Below are 16,650 nucleotides of genomic sequence, written 5' to 3'. Positions count from 1 at the left end.
TTTTTAATTCAGGGAAATAACCCTGCTGAAGGCAATGGTGCAGATGGGAAATTTTAGACTGTGACCTTAATAGTCTTACACTCTTACACACACACATACACACAAAGCCCCTGCTATAATGGTCAAGTGTTGTTGTTTTTTTAAATGATAGTTTTCATTTATATACATTACAACAATTATTTAACCATAATTTATATTTTCAACTTTGACTCCTTTCCTCCTCTTTCTGCGGTTCCTTACATTTGTTTTCATCTTTTCCTGCATACTTCAACTTGCCTTAACTTATTCTTTTAATCATCTATCCACACACACACACACACACACACACACAAAACTGCAGGTTTTTACAATAAAATGTGTAAAATGTCTCGATCTGTTTAGAAATTGTTTGTAAATACTCAATAAACCATTTCCATTCCTTTCTAAAAAGTTTGTTGTCTTTATTTCTTATTCTTCTGGTGAGTTTTGCCATTTCTGCATACACCATTAGTTTCTGTATCCATTCTTTGTTTCTCTTCATCCTTTCACTTTGGGGCAAATACATAATGGTCAAGTGTTTTAGCTGAGTTGTGAAGCACACAATTAACATACCACTTCTCCTGCTATTCCATGCTTTGAAACTGCTTCCGTATTCCTGATATGTAAGAGGATGAAAACAAACCACTATTTACCAGCTATGATTTTTATTTTAAATCACTATCATGATTAAAGGGATAAAGTGGAGTTTGCTTCTGCTGTCCTGATACTAAACACGACCAATCTGCAACTATGGACTGTGTGTGCCATGTCCAGCCAATTTCTGACCAAGACTGGATTAAGGTGGTTGGCAACTCTGATGCAATTCCCAAAATAAGGCCTCCTTCTTCCCCAAAAAAGTAACACAAAATAAGTATCGTTGTATCATGGAGCTAGAAGGGACCCTGAGGATCATCTAGTCCAACCCCCTGCAATGCGGGAATATGCAGCTGTCCCATATGGGAACTGCAACCTTGGCTTTATCAGCACCATGCTCTAACCAACTGAGCTCTCCACTGGGCATCTAAAGACTAACAAATTTATTATCACATAAGCCCTTCCAACCCTGCAATTTCTGATTCTGTGGCTGCGAAAAATATTCTGAGCTTCTAGCGTTTCAAAGCCACAGCACCACCCCAAATTAATATTATGAATTCTGTGTTGGTAATGATACAGTGGAAGCAGAGAGAAAAATGCATGCAGCAGTTGGAGCAAAAAAATAAAAATCCAGGCCTATTAATGTCGTTTAGTCGTTTAGTCGTGTCCGACTCTTCGTGACCCCATGGACCAGAGCACACCAGGCACTCCTGTCTTCCACTGCCTCCTGCAGTTTGGTCAGACTCATGTTTGTAGCTTCGAGAACACCGTCCAACCATCTTGTCCTCTGTTGTCCCCTTATCCTTGTGCCCTCAATCTTTCCCAACATCAAGGTCTTTTCCAGGGAGTCTTCTCTTCTCATGAGGTGGCCAAAGTACTGGAGCCTCAGCTTCACGATCTGTCCTTCCAGTGAGCACTCAGGGCTGATTTCCTTCAGAATGGATACGTTTGATCTTCTTGCAGTCCATGGGACTCTAAGAGTCTCCTCCAGCACCATAATTCAAAAGCATAAATTATTCAGCAATCAGCCTTCTTTATGGTCCAGTGCCTATTCATACATCAAATTAATACAGTGAGCATGGATTCAAAGTACTGTATACCGAGTGTTGTTGGTCTCAACGACACCCTCCTATTACACGTCCCAGAGCTCAAAGTTCCCGGGTCAGAAGACCTGTCATTCAAACAGCCTGCACCTCTCCTCTTCCCCCATTATAGGCATGCCGATTTGGGAGTCAAATCCCACCCTGATACATGGAGCTTACTCTCAAATAAGCTTACATAGCACTGCAGTTTTAAAAGCAGAACAACAAACACGAAAGTGCCTCTGCTCCAAAGCAACGCAAGGCTGCATTTTCGACTGCTCTTTATCCATGGAGCAACCATACCTAAGTGGGAAGGCTTGCCCTTTTTAAGTGGGCCCGCGGTTCCCTGCATTACCCTTTTAAGAGGCAGGCTAGGCACATGCTGGGAAGGTCTCCTCCGGAGGGCTAGTTGCCCTTCGCGCGATTTCTTGGCGATCCGGATCGCAAAGGACTGACTCGGGCCTGCGTGCATTTCCGACAAGGTGATCGGCCGGTTTCTGCCTCGGGGGGAGAAACGGGAGGAGGAGGAGGAACCCAGCCCCCTTGCAAAGGGCTTTTCCTTTTCTCCTCTCCAGCAAGAAGCATTTGCATTGCAGGGACTAGCAGTTACTAGCTTCTTAGGGGAACGGCCGTAGCTCAGCAGTAAAATGTTTGCTTTGCATGCAAAAGGTCCAAGGTTCATTGCCAGGCAGGCGGGAGCCCCGTCTGAAAGCCCGGGATTCGCTGCTAGTCGAGGTACACAATACTCAGCTAGCATGGTGGACCAGTGTTCCGACTCGGTGCAAGGCACCTTCTGAAGCTGCCTATGGGACAAACTTTAAATAAGTTTCCTTGCAAAACTAATGAGTCCCTCGCCTCGCCTTCTGTGCAGCCTGTACACAGCCCACGCCCACCTCCTGACCACCGAAGCAGCTTTCCTGTCTCTTTTTAGCAGCTGCATGACAAGAGCTGCACGGCAGGCGGAAGTTCAGCAGGTGAAGTTTTCCCCTCCCTTGCACGGTGGTGTGGTGACTGAACAGTTTCCTTGCTAAACTTTCCTTTGTGCGGCTATTAAGTTAGCAGGAGCCAGCAAGAAATGAAATGAAAACTTAGATGTGAGCTGCCGCCTCTGGTGCGGTTGACACTTTGAAAAGTGTTACCAATTCTTGTGTAGGTGGTGATCGGCGGGGACGAGGGGAGGCATATAGAAATCAAAGGTTGTTTTGTCTGCAAAATCATAGAATCATAGAACTGGAAGCGACCATCCAGCCCTCTGCAATGCAGGAATCTTTTGGGGTTCAAACTCACAGTCCTGAGATTGAGTCACTTGCTCTACCAACTGATCCATCATAGATTCTCTTTCTGTTGTTGTTCTTGCACATATAAGTCAGGAAAGTAGATTATAGGTTTTGGTGGGACCTGTCCTAATATTGGGACGCGGGTGGCGCTGTGGGCTAAACCACAGAGCCTAGGACTTGCTGATCAGAAGGTTGGCAGTTCGAATCCCCGCAACGGGGTGAGTTCCCGTTGCTCTGCCCCAGCTTCTGCCAACCTAGCAGTTCGAAAGTGCACGGTGCAAGTAGATAAATAGGTACCGCTCTGGCGGGAAGGTAAACGGTGTTTCCGTGTGCTGCTCTGGTTCACCAGAAACAGCTTAGTCATGCTGACCACATGACCCGGAAGCTGTATGCCGGCTCCCTTGGCCAATAAATTGAGATGAGCTCCACAACCCCAGAGTCGGCTACGACTGGACTTAATGGTCAGGGGTCCCTTTTATCCTAATATTATATAGGAACTTGACTCAAAGATGAAAAGAGAATGCCCCTCCCTGGCCCTGCTTCATGTTTTCCTTGAGATGTCCCCCTGGCCAGAATGTGGTTTGATCTCTGCCTCTTGCATGGGTAGAGACGGCTGTGTGGGGTGTATAGAAATTAGCCTGCTGAACTAAGGACAAAAAGCTTTGTGCTGCCCACATTTGCTTCTGACCCTGCTATCACTGGCATGTGGCCCCTGGAAGGGTCACCAGAGGAGAATGCGGCCCTTGGGCGGAAAAAGATATTCACCCACCCAAGTAATATCTGATGGTTATATGTCACCAGATAGCATTTTCCAGCTGTGTTATCTGCAAAGCCTGTAGAGCAAAGGACATTCACCTACAGCTTTTCTTACTAATTACAGTATTATTATTATTCATTCAATTTATATCCTACCTTTCCTCTCGTAGGAGCTCACCGTGGCAAACAGATTTGCAGTTTAAAACTGAAAGAAAACAAAAGTGTTCTAAAACAGTTTGAACATTCTAAAGATGATTACTGTTAGAAACATCTAAAAGCAGTCCCAGTTGAGAACATTATTCCACCCAGTGACCTCAGGGTTGCCAGGAACAGTTTACTTTCTTTTTTTCTTTTAATGCCTGGGTCTGCAGCAATTCAGAATGTAGTTCCGTTAACATGTCTGCAAGGTCAAGGACCAACCAGAATGTCACAAAATTGTGGCAAGCTTTGAATCCTCCAGATCTCTTCATAAGGCAAGATGGGGTGTGGGGGAGAGAACCTAAAACAAGAAATGTGAGATTTAGGCTGGCTGTTGTAGCTTGTAGATTTGGATCCAAGACAGTCACTCCCTAAAGTTTAACTATCATGATGCATACCTAGGATTCAGGGATAAAAAAATAATGGCTGATCCCCATCTCTGGCTTGTAAACCACATGCAAGGGTTCTCCTATAGCTTTTTTAAAAATGGTGTGTGCATCTTTGCTTCCCCTTTTTCCTTTGCACTTTTAAAAATTGTTATTATTGAATAAAACAAAGCATGACTAATTACAAACAACTGGACCCCCACCCCGTCACTTTTCATAATATATACATTCAGGCTTGTTGTTTTTTTGTTTTACTGGGGTGCCAGTACTCAAGTGATGTGGGTGCCAGCACAAAATGGCTGCCCTGTGGAGCAAAACAAGAGTTTGTATACCTTTGTATACATTAGTCATAATAACAAGTAATAATCCAGCATGTTTTCTGAGTCTATGCACTACTAGGATTTGGAGGCACGGATAAATAAACTACCCTTCCCTTATGTAAGCTAAAGGAAGTGCGTGAAATTACAAGCTGAAGCTCTTTTCAAGGGCTGCCTCTTGTGCCCTGGGCACTCAGGGAAAGTTCAGAAAATCACAGCGTTTTTCTCGGCATGCACATCCCTTTTGCTTATGGAAGTTTTCCATAAGCTATAGTTTTCTATTTGGTCAGAAATTGGAAACAATGATTAACAGCTTTGAAAACAACCCAGGATATTAATTCACAATTTATTCATTTGAAGTTGGTTTAATATCATGGCTTGCTCCAGAATTGCTAACCATTGTTTCCCAGTTCAGACAAAATGGGAAAGTATAGACTTTGTTTGCTTGGCAGGAACATGTGGGTAGTGTGTACAGTGGTACCTCGGGTTAAGAACTTAATTCGTTCTGGAGGTCCGTTCTTAACCTGAAACTGTTCTTAACCTGAAGCATCACTTTAGCTAATAGGGCCTCCCGCTGCCACCGCACCGCCGGAACACGATTTCTGTTCTTTTTTTTTTTATATAAATATTTATTGAGATTTTTTTTAAAATACAAAATGCAAAAATGATAAACAATATAACATGTATCATAACACATTTTTCAAAACTTCTTTGGACTCCCTCACATCTCCCACTCCCACTTACATCATTATAAATTTTTTCCAGCAATTTATCATCTTATTTAAATTCTTAAATCTTGTTCAGTTAGTTTAATCTAATCTCCAAAAGTTTTATGTTTCCCTCAATCTCACTTATCGTCAAATTCAAATCTAATTCAATGGTAGGCAATTATTTATGATCTAGCATCCTTCTTAGCATTCGACCAAATTACAATACTTTTGTAAATAAATCTTGAATTTCTTCCAGTCTTCTTCAACCCTCTTTTCTCCCAGGTCTCGAATTCTACCAGTCATTTCGGCCAGTTGCATATAGTACATCAGCTGCATCTGCCACTCTTCCAGTGTGGGTAGATCTTGAGTTTTCCAGCTCTTAGCGATAAGTATCCTTGCTGCCGTTGTTGCATACATAAAAAATATTCGGTCCTTCTTTAACACCTTCTGGCCGACAATGCCCAGAAGGAAGGCCTCTGGTTTCTTAGTGAAGGTATACTTAAATACCTTTTTCAACTCATTATATATCATTTCCCAGAAGGCCTTCACTCTAGGGCAAGTCCACCAGAGGTGAAAGAATGTTCCTTCATATTCTTTACACTTCCAACATTTATTATCAGACAAATGGTATATTTTGGCAAGTTTAACTGGGGTCATGTACCATCTATATATCATTTTCATTACATTTTCCTTCAAAGCATTACATGCAGTGAAGTTCAGCCCGGTGGTCCACAACCTTTCCCAGTCCTCAAACATAATATTATGCCCAATATCCTGAGCCCACTTTATCATAACCGATTTAACCATTTCGTCTTGTGTATTCCATTTCAGCAGCAAGTTATACATTCTTGATAATACCTTAGTTTTTGGTTCTAACAATTCTGTTTCCAACTTCGATTTCTCCACCTGGAACCCTATCTTTTTGTCATTCTTAAAAACTTCTTTAATCTGAGCGTAATGTAACCAGTCTCGCACTTTATCCTTCATTTTCTCCAAACTCTGCAATTTCCAATTGTCTCCGTCTTTTTCTAATATTTCCCAATATTTTGGCCATTTGGCCTCCATATTGGGTCTTTTTCGGGCCTTAGCTTCCAGAGGTGAAAGCCACCTCGGAGTTTTGTTTTCCAATAAGTCTTTGTATTTTGTCCAGACATTAAAAACTGCTTTCCTGACAATATGGTTCTTGAAGACCTTATTGATCTTAACCTTATCGTACCATAGATATGCATGCCAACCAAAAGCATTGTTAAACCCTTCCAAATCCAATACGTCAGTGTCTTCGAGAAGTAGCCAGTCTTTTAGCCAGCAAAAGGCTGCGGCTTCATAGTACAACTTTAGGTCCGGCAGGGCAAAGCCCCCTCTTTCTTTCGCATCAGTTAGTATCTTAAACTTAATTCTGGGCTTTTTGCCCTGCCAGACAAATTTAGATATATCTCTCTGCCACCTCCGGAAACACTCTGTCTTATCCACAATCTGCAATGTTTGAAACAAAAACAACATCTTTGGCAATACATTCATCTTAACAGCAGCAATTCGGCCTAACAAAGAAAGCTTCAATTTTGTCCAACTATCCAAATCTCTCTTAATTTCAAACCAACATTTTTCATAGTTATCCTTAAATAGACTCAGATTTTTTGCTGTTATGTTTACCCCTAGGTACTTTACTTTTTTAACCACAGTTAGTTCTGTTTCTCTCTGAAACTGTTCCGACTCTGCATCTGTCAGGTTTTTCCCCAACACCTTAGTTTTCTGTTTATTTAGTTTAAATCCCGCCACCCGACCAAAATCTTGGATCAGTTGTAATACTCTTTTTGTACTAGATTCTGGCTCCTGCAGGGTCAGAACTAGGTCATCTGCAAAAGCTTTAAGTTTATATTGTTTCGCTCCGACCTGAATCCCTTCCACCAACCGGTCCCCTCTAATCATATTCAAGAGCACCTCCAGAACTGATATAAATAACAAAGGGTAAATCGGGCAGCCTTGTCGTGTTCCTTTTTCAATTTTAAACTCTTCAGTAACCACATTGTTTACTATCAATTTAGCCTTTTGTTCTGAATATATTGCATCAATCCCATTCTCAAAACCCCGACCCACTCCCATTTCTTTTAAATTTCCCTTCATAAATTTCCAAGAGATATTATCAAAGGCCTTCTCCGCATCTATAAAGATTAGCACTGCTTTTGTATTTATATCAGTTTGCAAAAGTTCCAAAATGTCAATAATGTTCCTTGTATTGGCAAACATGTGTCTACCTGGGAGAAAGCCTGCCTGGTCTTTATGAATTACTTCGTTTAAAACTTTTTTAAGTCTACTTGCCAAAACATCTGCAAATATTTTGTAATCCACATTTAAAAGGGAGATGGGACGGTAGTTCTTAAGTTGTGTCTTTTCAGCTTCCGATTTTGGTATCAATGTGATGAAAGCTTCCTTCCACGATTCCGGCGCCCTCCTCCCCTCCATAATTTCATTGCTAACCTCCATCAGTGGTTGTATCAAATGGTCTTTTAATATTTTATAATACTTGGAGGTTAGCCCGTCTGGCCCTGGAGATTTGCCCAGTTTCATGTTTTGAATGGCTTGTTCAATTTCTTGACATGTTATTTTACTGTTCAGGAGAGATCTATTTTCTTGTGACAACTTTTTAAGTCCATTTTTCTCCAAAAATTGTTTAATCTCAACCTCATTCTGCGGCCCTTGGGTATATAATTTTTTGAAGTATTTCCGGAAACACTTTCTAATCTCCGTGGGGTTCTGAATGTTTCTTCCTTCAATTTCCAAATTTGTAACTGTATTCAATTTTTGTCTCTTCTTCAACTGCCAAGCTAGCAGTTTCCCACATTTGTTTGCCGATTCAAAGGTTTTTTGTTTCATTAATTTAATCTTCCACTCTATTTCCTGATTTATCAGTTTCGAATATTGTGCTTGATAGAGTTTGATTTCTCTCAAGATCGGCAGGGACTTCGGGTTTGATCTTAGCTTCTTCTCTAATTCTTTTATTTTCTCCAAAATCTTATCTTTTCTGTTGTTTTGTGTCCTCTTCCTTGCAGCATTCTGTTGTATCAAGAACCCCCTCATCACAGCTTTACTTGCATCCCAAATAATTCTTTTTTCCACCGTAGTGTTCATATTTATCTCAAAATAGTCCTTCAATGCTTTCTGGGCCTTCTTAATAATCTCCTGATCTCTGAACAAATTGTCATTCATCTTCCATCTAAAGGAGCCAGTTGGTAATAGTATCATATCCATTTTCAGTGCATTATGGTCGGAGCAGGTTTTTGGGCAGATTTCCACCTTTCTGACCTTGGGTGCCAGACCTCTAGTTATCCATATTTGGTCGATTCTTGTCCAAGTCAGCTGAGCTTCAGAGAAGAATGTTCCTTCTTTTCCCAAGGGGTTCTTCGTTCTCCAGATATCAATCCAGTCCATATTGTCAGTCAGTTCAAAAAAGGTCTTTGGTAGTCTGCCATCTTTTGTAACATTCTGGCTTTGTGACTTATCCATGTTGGTTGATACGACCCCGTTCATGTCTCCCATCATGATGATGTTGTCATAATCCAGATATTCCAGCATAGTCTCATGCAACTTCTTGAAAAATTCCGACTTCCCTTCATTTGGTGCATAAATTCCTAATATCAAAATCTTTTCTCCTTGATGTTGTATTTCGATTGCCAAAATTCTTCCATGTTCATCTTTAAATAAGAATTTAGGTGACAGGCTCTCTTTTGCATATATCACCACGCCTCTCTTCTTTACTTTGTCTGAAGATATAAATTCCTGACCAAGTCTTTTGTTTATTAGTACTTTCCTGTGGAGCCTAGTCACATGTGTTTCTTGTAAGCAAATAATGTCCAGTTGTTCCTTTTTCAATATATGAAAAATTTTCCTTCTTTTTTCCGGAATGTTACAGCCATTTATATTCCAACTCAAAAGTTGCAGAGACATCCTGGGTAAGTCTGGTTATTTTTCTAGGGGTGGTACCTTGTTCGCTGGGTCTTCAGGATCCGAGGGTGCAGGCACCCCTGGTACTGCAGGCCCCGAGGGTAATTCCAGTCCTTTTTGGAGGTCCTCTCCGTGCGCAGTCAGAAATTTGTCTCTATCTTCCAGTGATCTGATTTTAATCTTCTTCCCTCTAAAAGTAAAAGATAATCCTTGAGGAAAATCCCACCTGAAGATAATTGTGTTGCTCCTTAACAATCTTGCTAGTTCCAAGTAGTCAGATCTAAGGTCCAACAGTTGTTTAGGAATATCCTTGAAAATTTCAATTCTTTTGTCCAGAATATCCAGTGACTTTCCGTAATGTAAACCCAAAATCTTGTCCCTTTCCTCCTTTGATCTCAGTATTATTAAACAGTCTCTGGGCTTCTCTCTCTTTATGAGTCTTCCAAGTCTGAAGGCTGATATGATTTTAAAATCTTTTTCCTCTAAGTTCCAAAACTTGGAAAATTCTTTAGTCAGGAACTCAGCTAGGTTGCCTTCTTCCACCTCTGGTACCGACCTTATCCTTAAATTGGTCTGTCTATTCTGTAGTTCTATCATAGAAAGATAGGTCTGATGTTCACCTACTTGTTTGCTGAGTGGTCTTACCTCTTTCTCTAAATTTCCCAATCTTTGGCTGGTATCTTCAGCCAATTTCCGATTTTCACCTGCAGTCTCCTTCAGTTCTCCAATTGCTTGCACATTCTGTGCAACTTGTCCAGTTAGTCTATTTAAACATTCAGTATTATGATCAATTTTAGCTGTTTGCTGATCAACTTTTTTATCCAAAGATTCCAGTTTTTCAAGAATTTTCTCTAAAGTAGAACTAATTTCTCCTGAGGCCATCTCTTCCGATTGAAATTCCTCAGTTTCTGCCCGTGGCAGAGAAGCAGCTTCTTTCTCAGAAGTCAGAGTAGGCAAAGTAAGCACAGTAGGCACAGATGATCTGCGTGCCTGGGAGACTGCGGTTAGAGTTGTTTGTCTGGTTCTCGGTCCCTTTTTTCTTGTGCCACTCATTCCAGAGTTATCTAAAATTCAAGGTCAAGCTGAGTTGTTCCCATGAGAAAGCAACAGCCCAGATGGTAATAGTCAAGCAGGAGGCCGGGAAAAGGAAAGTAAAACAATGTCACTGCTATTAATCCCAAATCCTCTAGGGGGAGCTTAAAATGTCTTTAGGGAAGAAGACAATTCCAATAAAAATAATATAATCCCATTTAATGTCCGGGAACCTTCAGTAAGGTAACTTTTAGCAGAGTTAGTATTTAAAAAGTCACAGTATTTCAGACAGTGCTTGCTGGTATTCCAAAAGATGCTTCAAAGTAGCCAGTTCAAACTCCCTCAGATTGTTTCAAAGTTTAAGTTCAAAAGTATCCAACCCTGCAAGCTGACTGCTCCATTGCTCAGGCAGTTCCAGCACCTGGGTTTCTTACTTAAATTGTAATCCAAATAGAAGAAAGGTATCACAGTCCAAATAAAAGTCATATAATCAGTTACTTAAAGTCCTTATTCTGCTTAAAAATAATTTCCACGGGTGTCCAGATCAGTTAGATTAAAAGTTCACTCTTTGCCTCCACTCCTCCGGCTCTTTGCTTAAAGATTCAATGACAGCGGAAGACGGACTTCCTATTTTTCGTCACTCCGCTTTCAGCCAAATTGAGTACTTTAAGTACTTTAAGTCCCAAAACTTTGTAAAGTCCATTTACTCACGGGTTGTTGTTTTCCGAATCTGTAGTTTAGGAAGAAAGGTCAGCGCTCACCGGCAGCAGCAACGCGGCTTCACTCCGCCGATTGCGGAACGATCCACAGCGCCGCAACCCCCTCCGCGATCCGGAGCCCCTTACGGGGTTCCTTCAACGTTTTGGGGGCTGCTCCTGGCGCCCGCCGGATCCCAAGACCACAGGCTTCTGCTGCCTGTGGTTTTCCAGAATGGGTCCCCGCTTCGCCGCAGCGGGAGACCCTTTTTCGGTGGAGCTTCCCTTCCCCAGCTAGGAAAGGGCAGCCATTGCCGTTCGCGCCGCCTCCGGAAGTCCACGATTTCTGTTCTTATCCTGAAGCAAAGTTCTTAACCCGAGGTACTATTTCTGGGTTAGTGGAGTCTGTAACCAGAAGCGTATGTAACCTGAAGCGTATGTAACCCGAGGTACCACTGTATCTCAACATTAAGCTAAGATCTGATCAAACACTGTCTTACTCTGTAGGACATTCATGAAGATGAGAGGATTTCCCCTCTGTGATCCTTGAATTCCATCCCTGTATTTTTTAATCCCACTCCCATGTTGCATTATAATTATTTTGTCCACCTCCTGCTCTGAAATAAGTGTGCATCTGTTGTAATGTGATGACTGAATGCTCAATGGAATAAAATGTCAGCTTTAAAAATGCATTCAAAAACATATGAAGACCTTCTATAAATAGTGTAATTATTTGCTAATGCTGTCCACAAAGTAAAATCTCAGTTTGCCTTGATAATTCACCATTCTTCTTTCAATATCAGCAGAGTTTGTCTTTTGCATTTGATTCTAAAGTGTACTTAAGTGTAATGTACATACTACCTGTTGCTCAGTCCAGCATATCTTAATGTGCAACTGTTATTAGAATTGTGAAAACTGCTATTACAAATGGGCAGGTGTTTCAACATAATGTACGACTGCCATATATCTTGATTTTCCAGGATGTGTTCTGGAATTTGCCCCTGGAAATGGCATCCTGGATCATTTCTGAAATCGGGCCAATGTCCGGTGGTAAAATTGAGCCAAAAATGTCCCAAATATGCCCCCAAAAGCTCAACAACTCTGTCCTGATTTTCACTTCTGGAGATATGGCAACCCTAAGTCTGGTTTTTACTTTTATAAATATGGCAGCCCTAACATAATGGGTAGTGTGTATGCCATGGTGTTCTAATTTTAGCATTATGTATCTGCAAAAATAGAGCTTGCATAATCCAAAGGTGAGTGCCCAATCTTTACATAACAACATATTACTTTCAAAGGTTATGTGGTCTAAACGCTTCATGACACTTTGTATCACTAATGTGATATTTGACTTCACAGTCACCTCTACTCCTCTTTCAAGCAGCTAAGGACTGCAAACATTTGGAAGGATGTACATGTTGTGCAGCTATACAGACATTCCAATTTAAAAACTGAAGATTTCAGCAGCGCCATTGTTTCCCCAAAATGACAGGTCTTCTAATAAATATAATAAAATAGCATGAATGTCATGGGAATTAGGGTGGGTGTGATCTTTCTTCTACCAGGAACATGATTGCTAGTTAAACCCATCCAGATCCATAATTTAACAGCAAGAAGACGTTTACCTTCTTCAATTCAGCATAGTTCACAGGAAAGGATTGTGCTGTTAATGGTGCAGTATCTCTGATGATGATAAAACCATGCCATTAGTAAGAGTTTGTAGGTACAGTTCCTCAATCGTATTTATGTTGTTATGGTTAGTTATGTTAATGGTTTATTATTATTATTATTATTATTATTATGGATTTACTTGTAATTAAGTCAGGTGCTGTGGGTTAAACCACAGAGACTAGGACTTGCCGAGCAGAAGGTTGGCAGTTCGAATCCCCGCAACGGGGTGAGCTCCTGTTGCTCGGTCCCAGCTCCTGCCCACCTAGCAGTTCAAAAGTGCAAGTAGATAAATAGGTACCACTCTGGCGGGAAGGTAAATGGCGTTTCTGTGTGCTGCTCTGGTTCGCCAGAAGTGGCTTAGTCGTGCTGGCCACATGACCCAGAAGCTGTACGCCGGCTCCCTTGGCCAATAAAGCAAGATGAGCGCTGCAACCCCAGAGTCGGCCATGACTGGACCTAATGGTCAGGGGTCCCTTTACCTTTTAAGTCTGTTTAGGACTGCGGCTTTTGTACTTGAAGATCCACTAACCAACATGGGCTCTTCTCTGGTGTTGATGCTGGAAAATGCATTGCCCTTGGCAGAAGCTTTGACTTAATACCCATTGATATCCAGCTGCATAGAAAAACCAGGTTGCAAATGCTTTTCAGCGGCTGAGCCTTGGGTTCCTGCCCATTGCCAGAACAGTTTCTGAAGCATATTAAGACAAAGTGCTAGTGTTTATATTAAAGTTATTTTTAAAATGGCTTTTGTTTGCATGGTTCTTGCATATTTTAGCAAGCCTAGCTCTTTCCCACTTTGTTCTTTACACCATGCTTTTGCAATCTGTTCTTCACCTTCTGTGCCTGCTAACATTGTTTCCCATCAACATACTTGCAAGTCCTAGAGGCCGAGAAGAAAGCACAGCACTTTGCTGGATTTTCGTACCTAAAACTCGGATAGACGCTTAGTTGTTTGTATTTTCTGTGTCTGTGGGAAGCCAATTAATGTCCAAAGTGATAAATCTAATCCCTCTCTTTGACTTCTTGCGTTGGCTTGGTTAACCCACAACTCTAAGCCATGGTTTGTCTAGCCCAAGTGTGGTTTGTTTGATCATCCAAAACCTGCCCAACAGACTCACCATGGCTTATTTTCTGTCTACAAACTATGATATGAAGCTGTGCCTTATTTTTGGATTATGAACCTTAGCATGATTGGATGATGATGTGGTGTTTTATCTGCACTCAACAGTCTTGTTTAACTAAATGCTTGCCAAGTTACAAAAGCACAAGGCAAGGGCAGCTGGAAAACAAAACAAGCCTTGGTGGAACAAGCCATAGCTTGTTTGCTTCTCTGTGAGACAACTCATGATTTGCTGAGGAGACCATGGTTAAAAGAAACCATGGTCTAGTGTTATGTGTGAACACAACCAAAGTCCTCTCGTTTATTACCCTAAAACAGAAGTCTTGTAACCTTATCTGTGTTGAATATCTTTTGCTTTGCAGTGAAACCTACTTCCACCTGTGCAGGATTTTGGCAAGAGGACTGATGATTATACAAAGAGTTGTGTTGAGCTCACGCCCTGGTATGTTTCTACTTGTCGGAGAACGATAATGAGTTTGGTGCGCTTGCATAATGTGGAAGCCAGGCAGGAAAAATGCAACTACCAGCCAGATTTCTGCAGAAAGCTTTTGACAGTCGTGCTAAAAAGCCTGTGGTGAAACCTTTTAACGGCTTATGTAAAATCTTCAGAGAGGCATTCACAGCAGGCATTCTTTTTATACCAGAAGTGTTTTTGAAAATTACCTTTGCTGTTGTTGTAAGAATGCAACAGTGTAAGCAATAGGCTTACTAAGAATAGTATCATCCTACAAAGCGTGGTGTGAACTTAAGCCCATATGTTGTAAGTAGCAAGAGCTGCACATGCATTAGTGATTCATACCAATAGCAATAGGGAACAATTTAGTACCAGTAACTAGGGGTGGGAAAGAAATCCAGTTCAGTCCACCTTTAAAGGCAAACCTGCTTAATTAATGCTTTCTGAAAGGATATGTAAACTGAAACCACCGTCATCCTCTGAAATCTGCAGGTCTCCAAATTGTACAATTCACATGCACAAAAACACGTACAAAAGTGCACATACTAGGGTAAAGCACGCATAAAAATACACATATCCATCAAAATAACATGCAAAATGCATGGTAGGAAAACTTGATTTGTAAAAATATGTATAATAGGCTAAACCTGCATATAAAAATGTGTAAATTAGTATAAATTATCACTAAAATGCTAATGAATTTTCATGAGGACTTTCAAAACAAAAATCATAAGCTGATTTCAAAATGTGGAGAACTGAATATTGGAAAATGGGGAGGAAGAGAATGATTGTACACCACCTTGAGATCCTTGGAAGATAAAACATGTTTATAAATCTAATAAATAAATAAAATGAAATAAAAATGAAAAATTAAAAGTTAAGATTTGAAAAATGATAGAGAATCTGAAATTGGTAAATTGGCCTATCCCTACGAAGAAGTAATTGATGAATGGCATCTAAGATGGCTGCATATATACTTCTAGCCAGTTGTTCATTTCTATTTCCTCTCAGTTTTATTAAGCAGCTGGACATCCTTGCTCTTAAGTTTTCATTATCTTTCCCCAACTTTTTCCATTTATGTCGCTGGCATGTTGGAAAGATACGTTTAAGTAGTCCCCAAGCTCCCAAAATCCTGTATCTAATTCAGATAAGTCCCAGAGTTTTTTTCAGAGCTTGTTATCATTTATGGTATTTATTTATTTATTTTAAAAAAATTCTATAACACTGTTCATTTAAAGAAAAGAAAAAATCAGAGGGCTTTACAACAATTACACATAAAACCATATATGATTAAAAACCATGCACGAAAATCAGGAATCGGCTAACTATTGAGGAAATAAAAAAATTCCTTCCAGTAGCACCTTAAAGACCAACTAAGTTAGTTCTTGGTATGAGCTTTCGTGTGCATGCACACTTCTTCAGAAGAAGTGGAAATATTGAGGAAATAGGCATTCTTAATTGCCTGCACAAGTCTGACGGAATAGAAAAGTTTGCAGTGGGCGATTTGAAAGCTGAAACAGACGGTACCTGCTGAAACTCATGTAATCATAGTCAGAATATCATTGAGCTAAATATGCTTTGTCAGGCCTGGAGTCAGCAGACAGCAATGGCAGGCGGGTGCTGGGGGCCCAGGAGGGCCGACTACAGCTGATGCTGGCTCAGATGGATCTTCATTGTCATTTATTTATTTTTTTAAGTAGGCCTCAATGCTGAGAGGAAAACACAGGTGGCTACAGTTACCATGTTTCTTTTCCCAGTGCCTCAAGGCCCAGAGAAATTTTGTGGGGGAATAAAGATAGCAGTGACTGCAGCTATCTGGGCTGGTGCAGTACTTCTGCACAGTGGATTGTGGGTAAAGCTAAGAGGAGTACTTGGCAGCTGTGGTGCACTTTTGGGGCACCTCCTGCTCCTCTAATCCAGGGGTCCCCAAACTAAGGCCCGCGGGTCGGATAAGGCCTGAGGGACTCATTTATCCAGCCCACAGCAACCGCCGCCGCCGCTGCCCGCTCTTACCAGCGCTGCGCTGTGCGGCTGCCCACTTCCAGGTCGGAGGAGCACTGGAAATAACTTGTGTGCATGCACAAGTGTTATTTGCGCATGCACAGGCATTATTTCTGGTGCACATCCGGGTCGGAGGAGGCCCGTGCACATGCACACAAGCTATTTCTGGTGCTCCTCTGACCTGGAAGTGCGCCGGAAATAGCGTGGGTGCACGTGTATGGGCACGCGCTCCCCTGCCCTCTGGCCCGATTGGTGCTGGAGACACCGGCCCGAGGCGCGGTAAGTTTGCTGACCCCTGCTCTAATCCTTCTCACTGCTCACCCAGTCAGCTCTCTGGTACTGCCAGGAGAGGGGTACTTGGAGAGGACCTCAGAGGGCTCAGGGCCCCCTCAAATCTGTT

The 16,650-nt window shown here is 41.5% G+C and overlaps 1 protein-coding gene across 2 annotated transcripts in view; it reads left to right on the top strand.

Annotated features, from left to right (window-relative positions):
* The first annotated feature begins 2,069 nt into the window (after positions 1-2,069).
* The window catches only part of PTGR2 (prostaglandin reductase 2), a 31,118-nt gene continuing 16,537 nt past the window's right edge, over positions 2,070-16,650 (top strand). For both annotated transcript variants that reach the window (XM_079990978.1, XM_079990977.1), the window contains exons 1-2: positions 2,070-2,176; positions 14,158-14,237. In XM_079990978.1, the coding sequence (XP_079847104.1) occupies positions 14,201-14,237 (37 nt within the window). In that variant the 5' untranslated portion in view covers positions 2,070-2,176; positions 14,158-14,200. The remainder of the gene's footprint in view (positions 2,177-14,157; positions 14,238-16,650) is intronic.

Source organism: Podarcis cretensis (assembly GCF_951804945.1).
Source record: "Podarcis cretensis genome assembly, chromosome: 1".
In the NCBI taxonomy this organism is placed as follows: Eukaryota; Metazoa; Chordata; class Lepidosauria; order Squamata; family Lacertidae; genus Podarcis; species Podarcis cretensis.
This window is presented reverse-complemented; position numbering and strand designations above follow the sequence as displayed.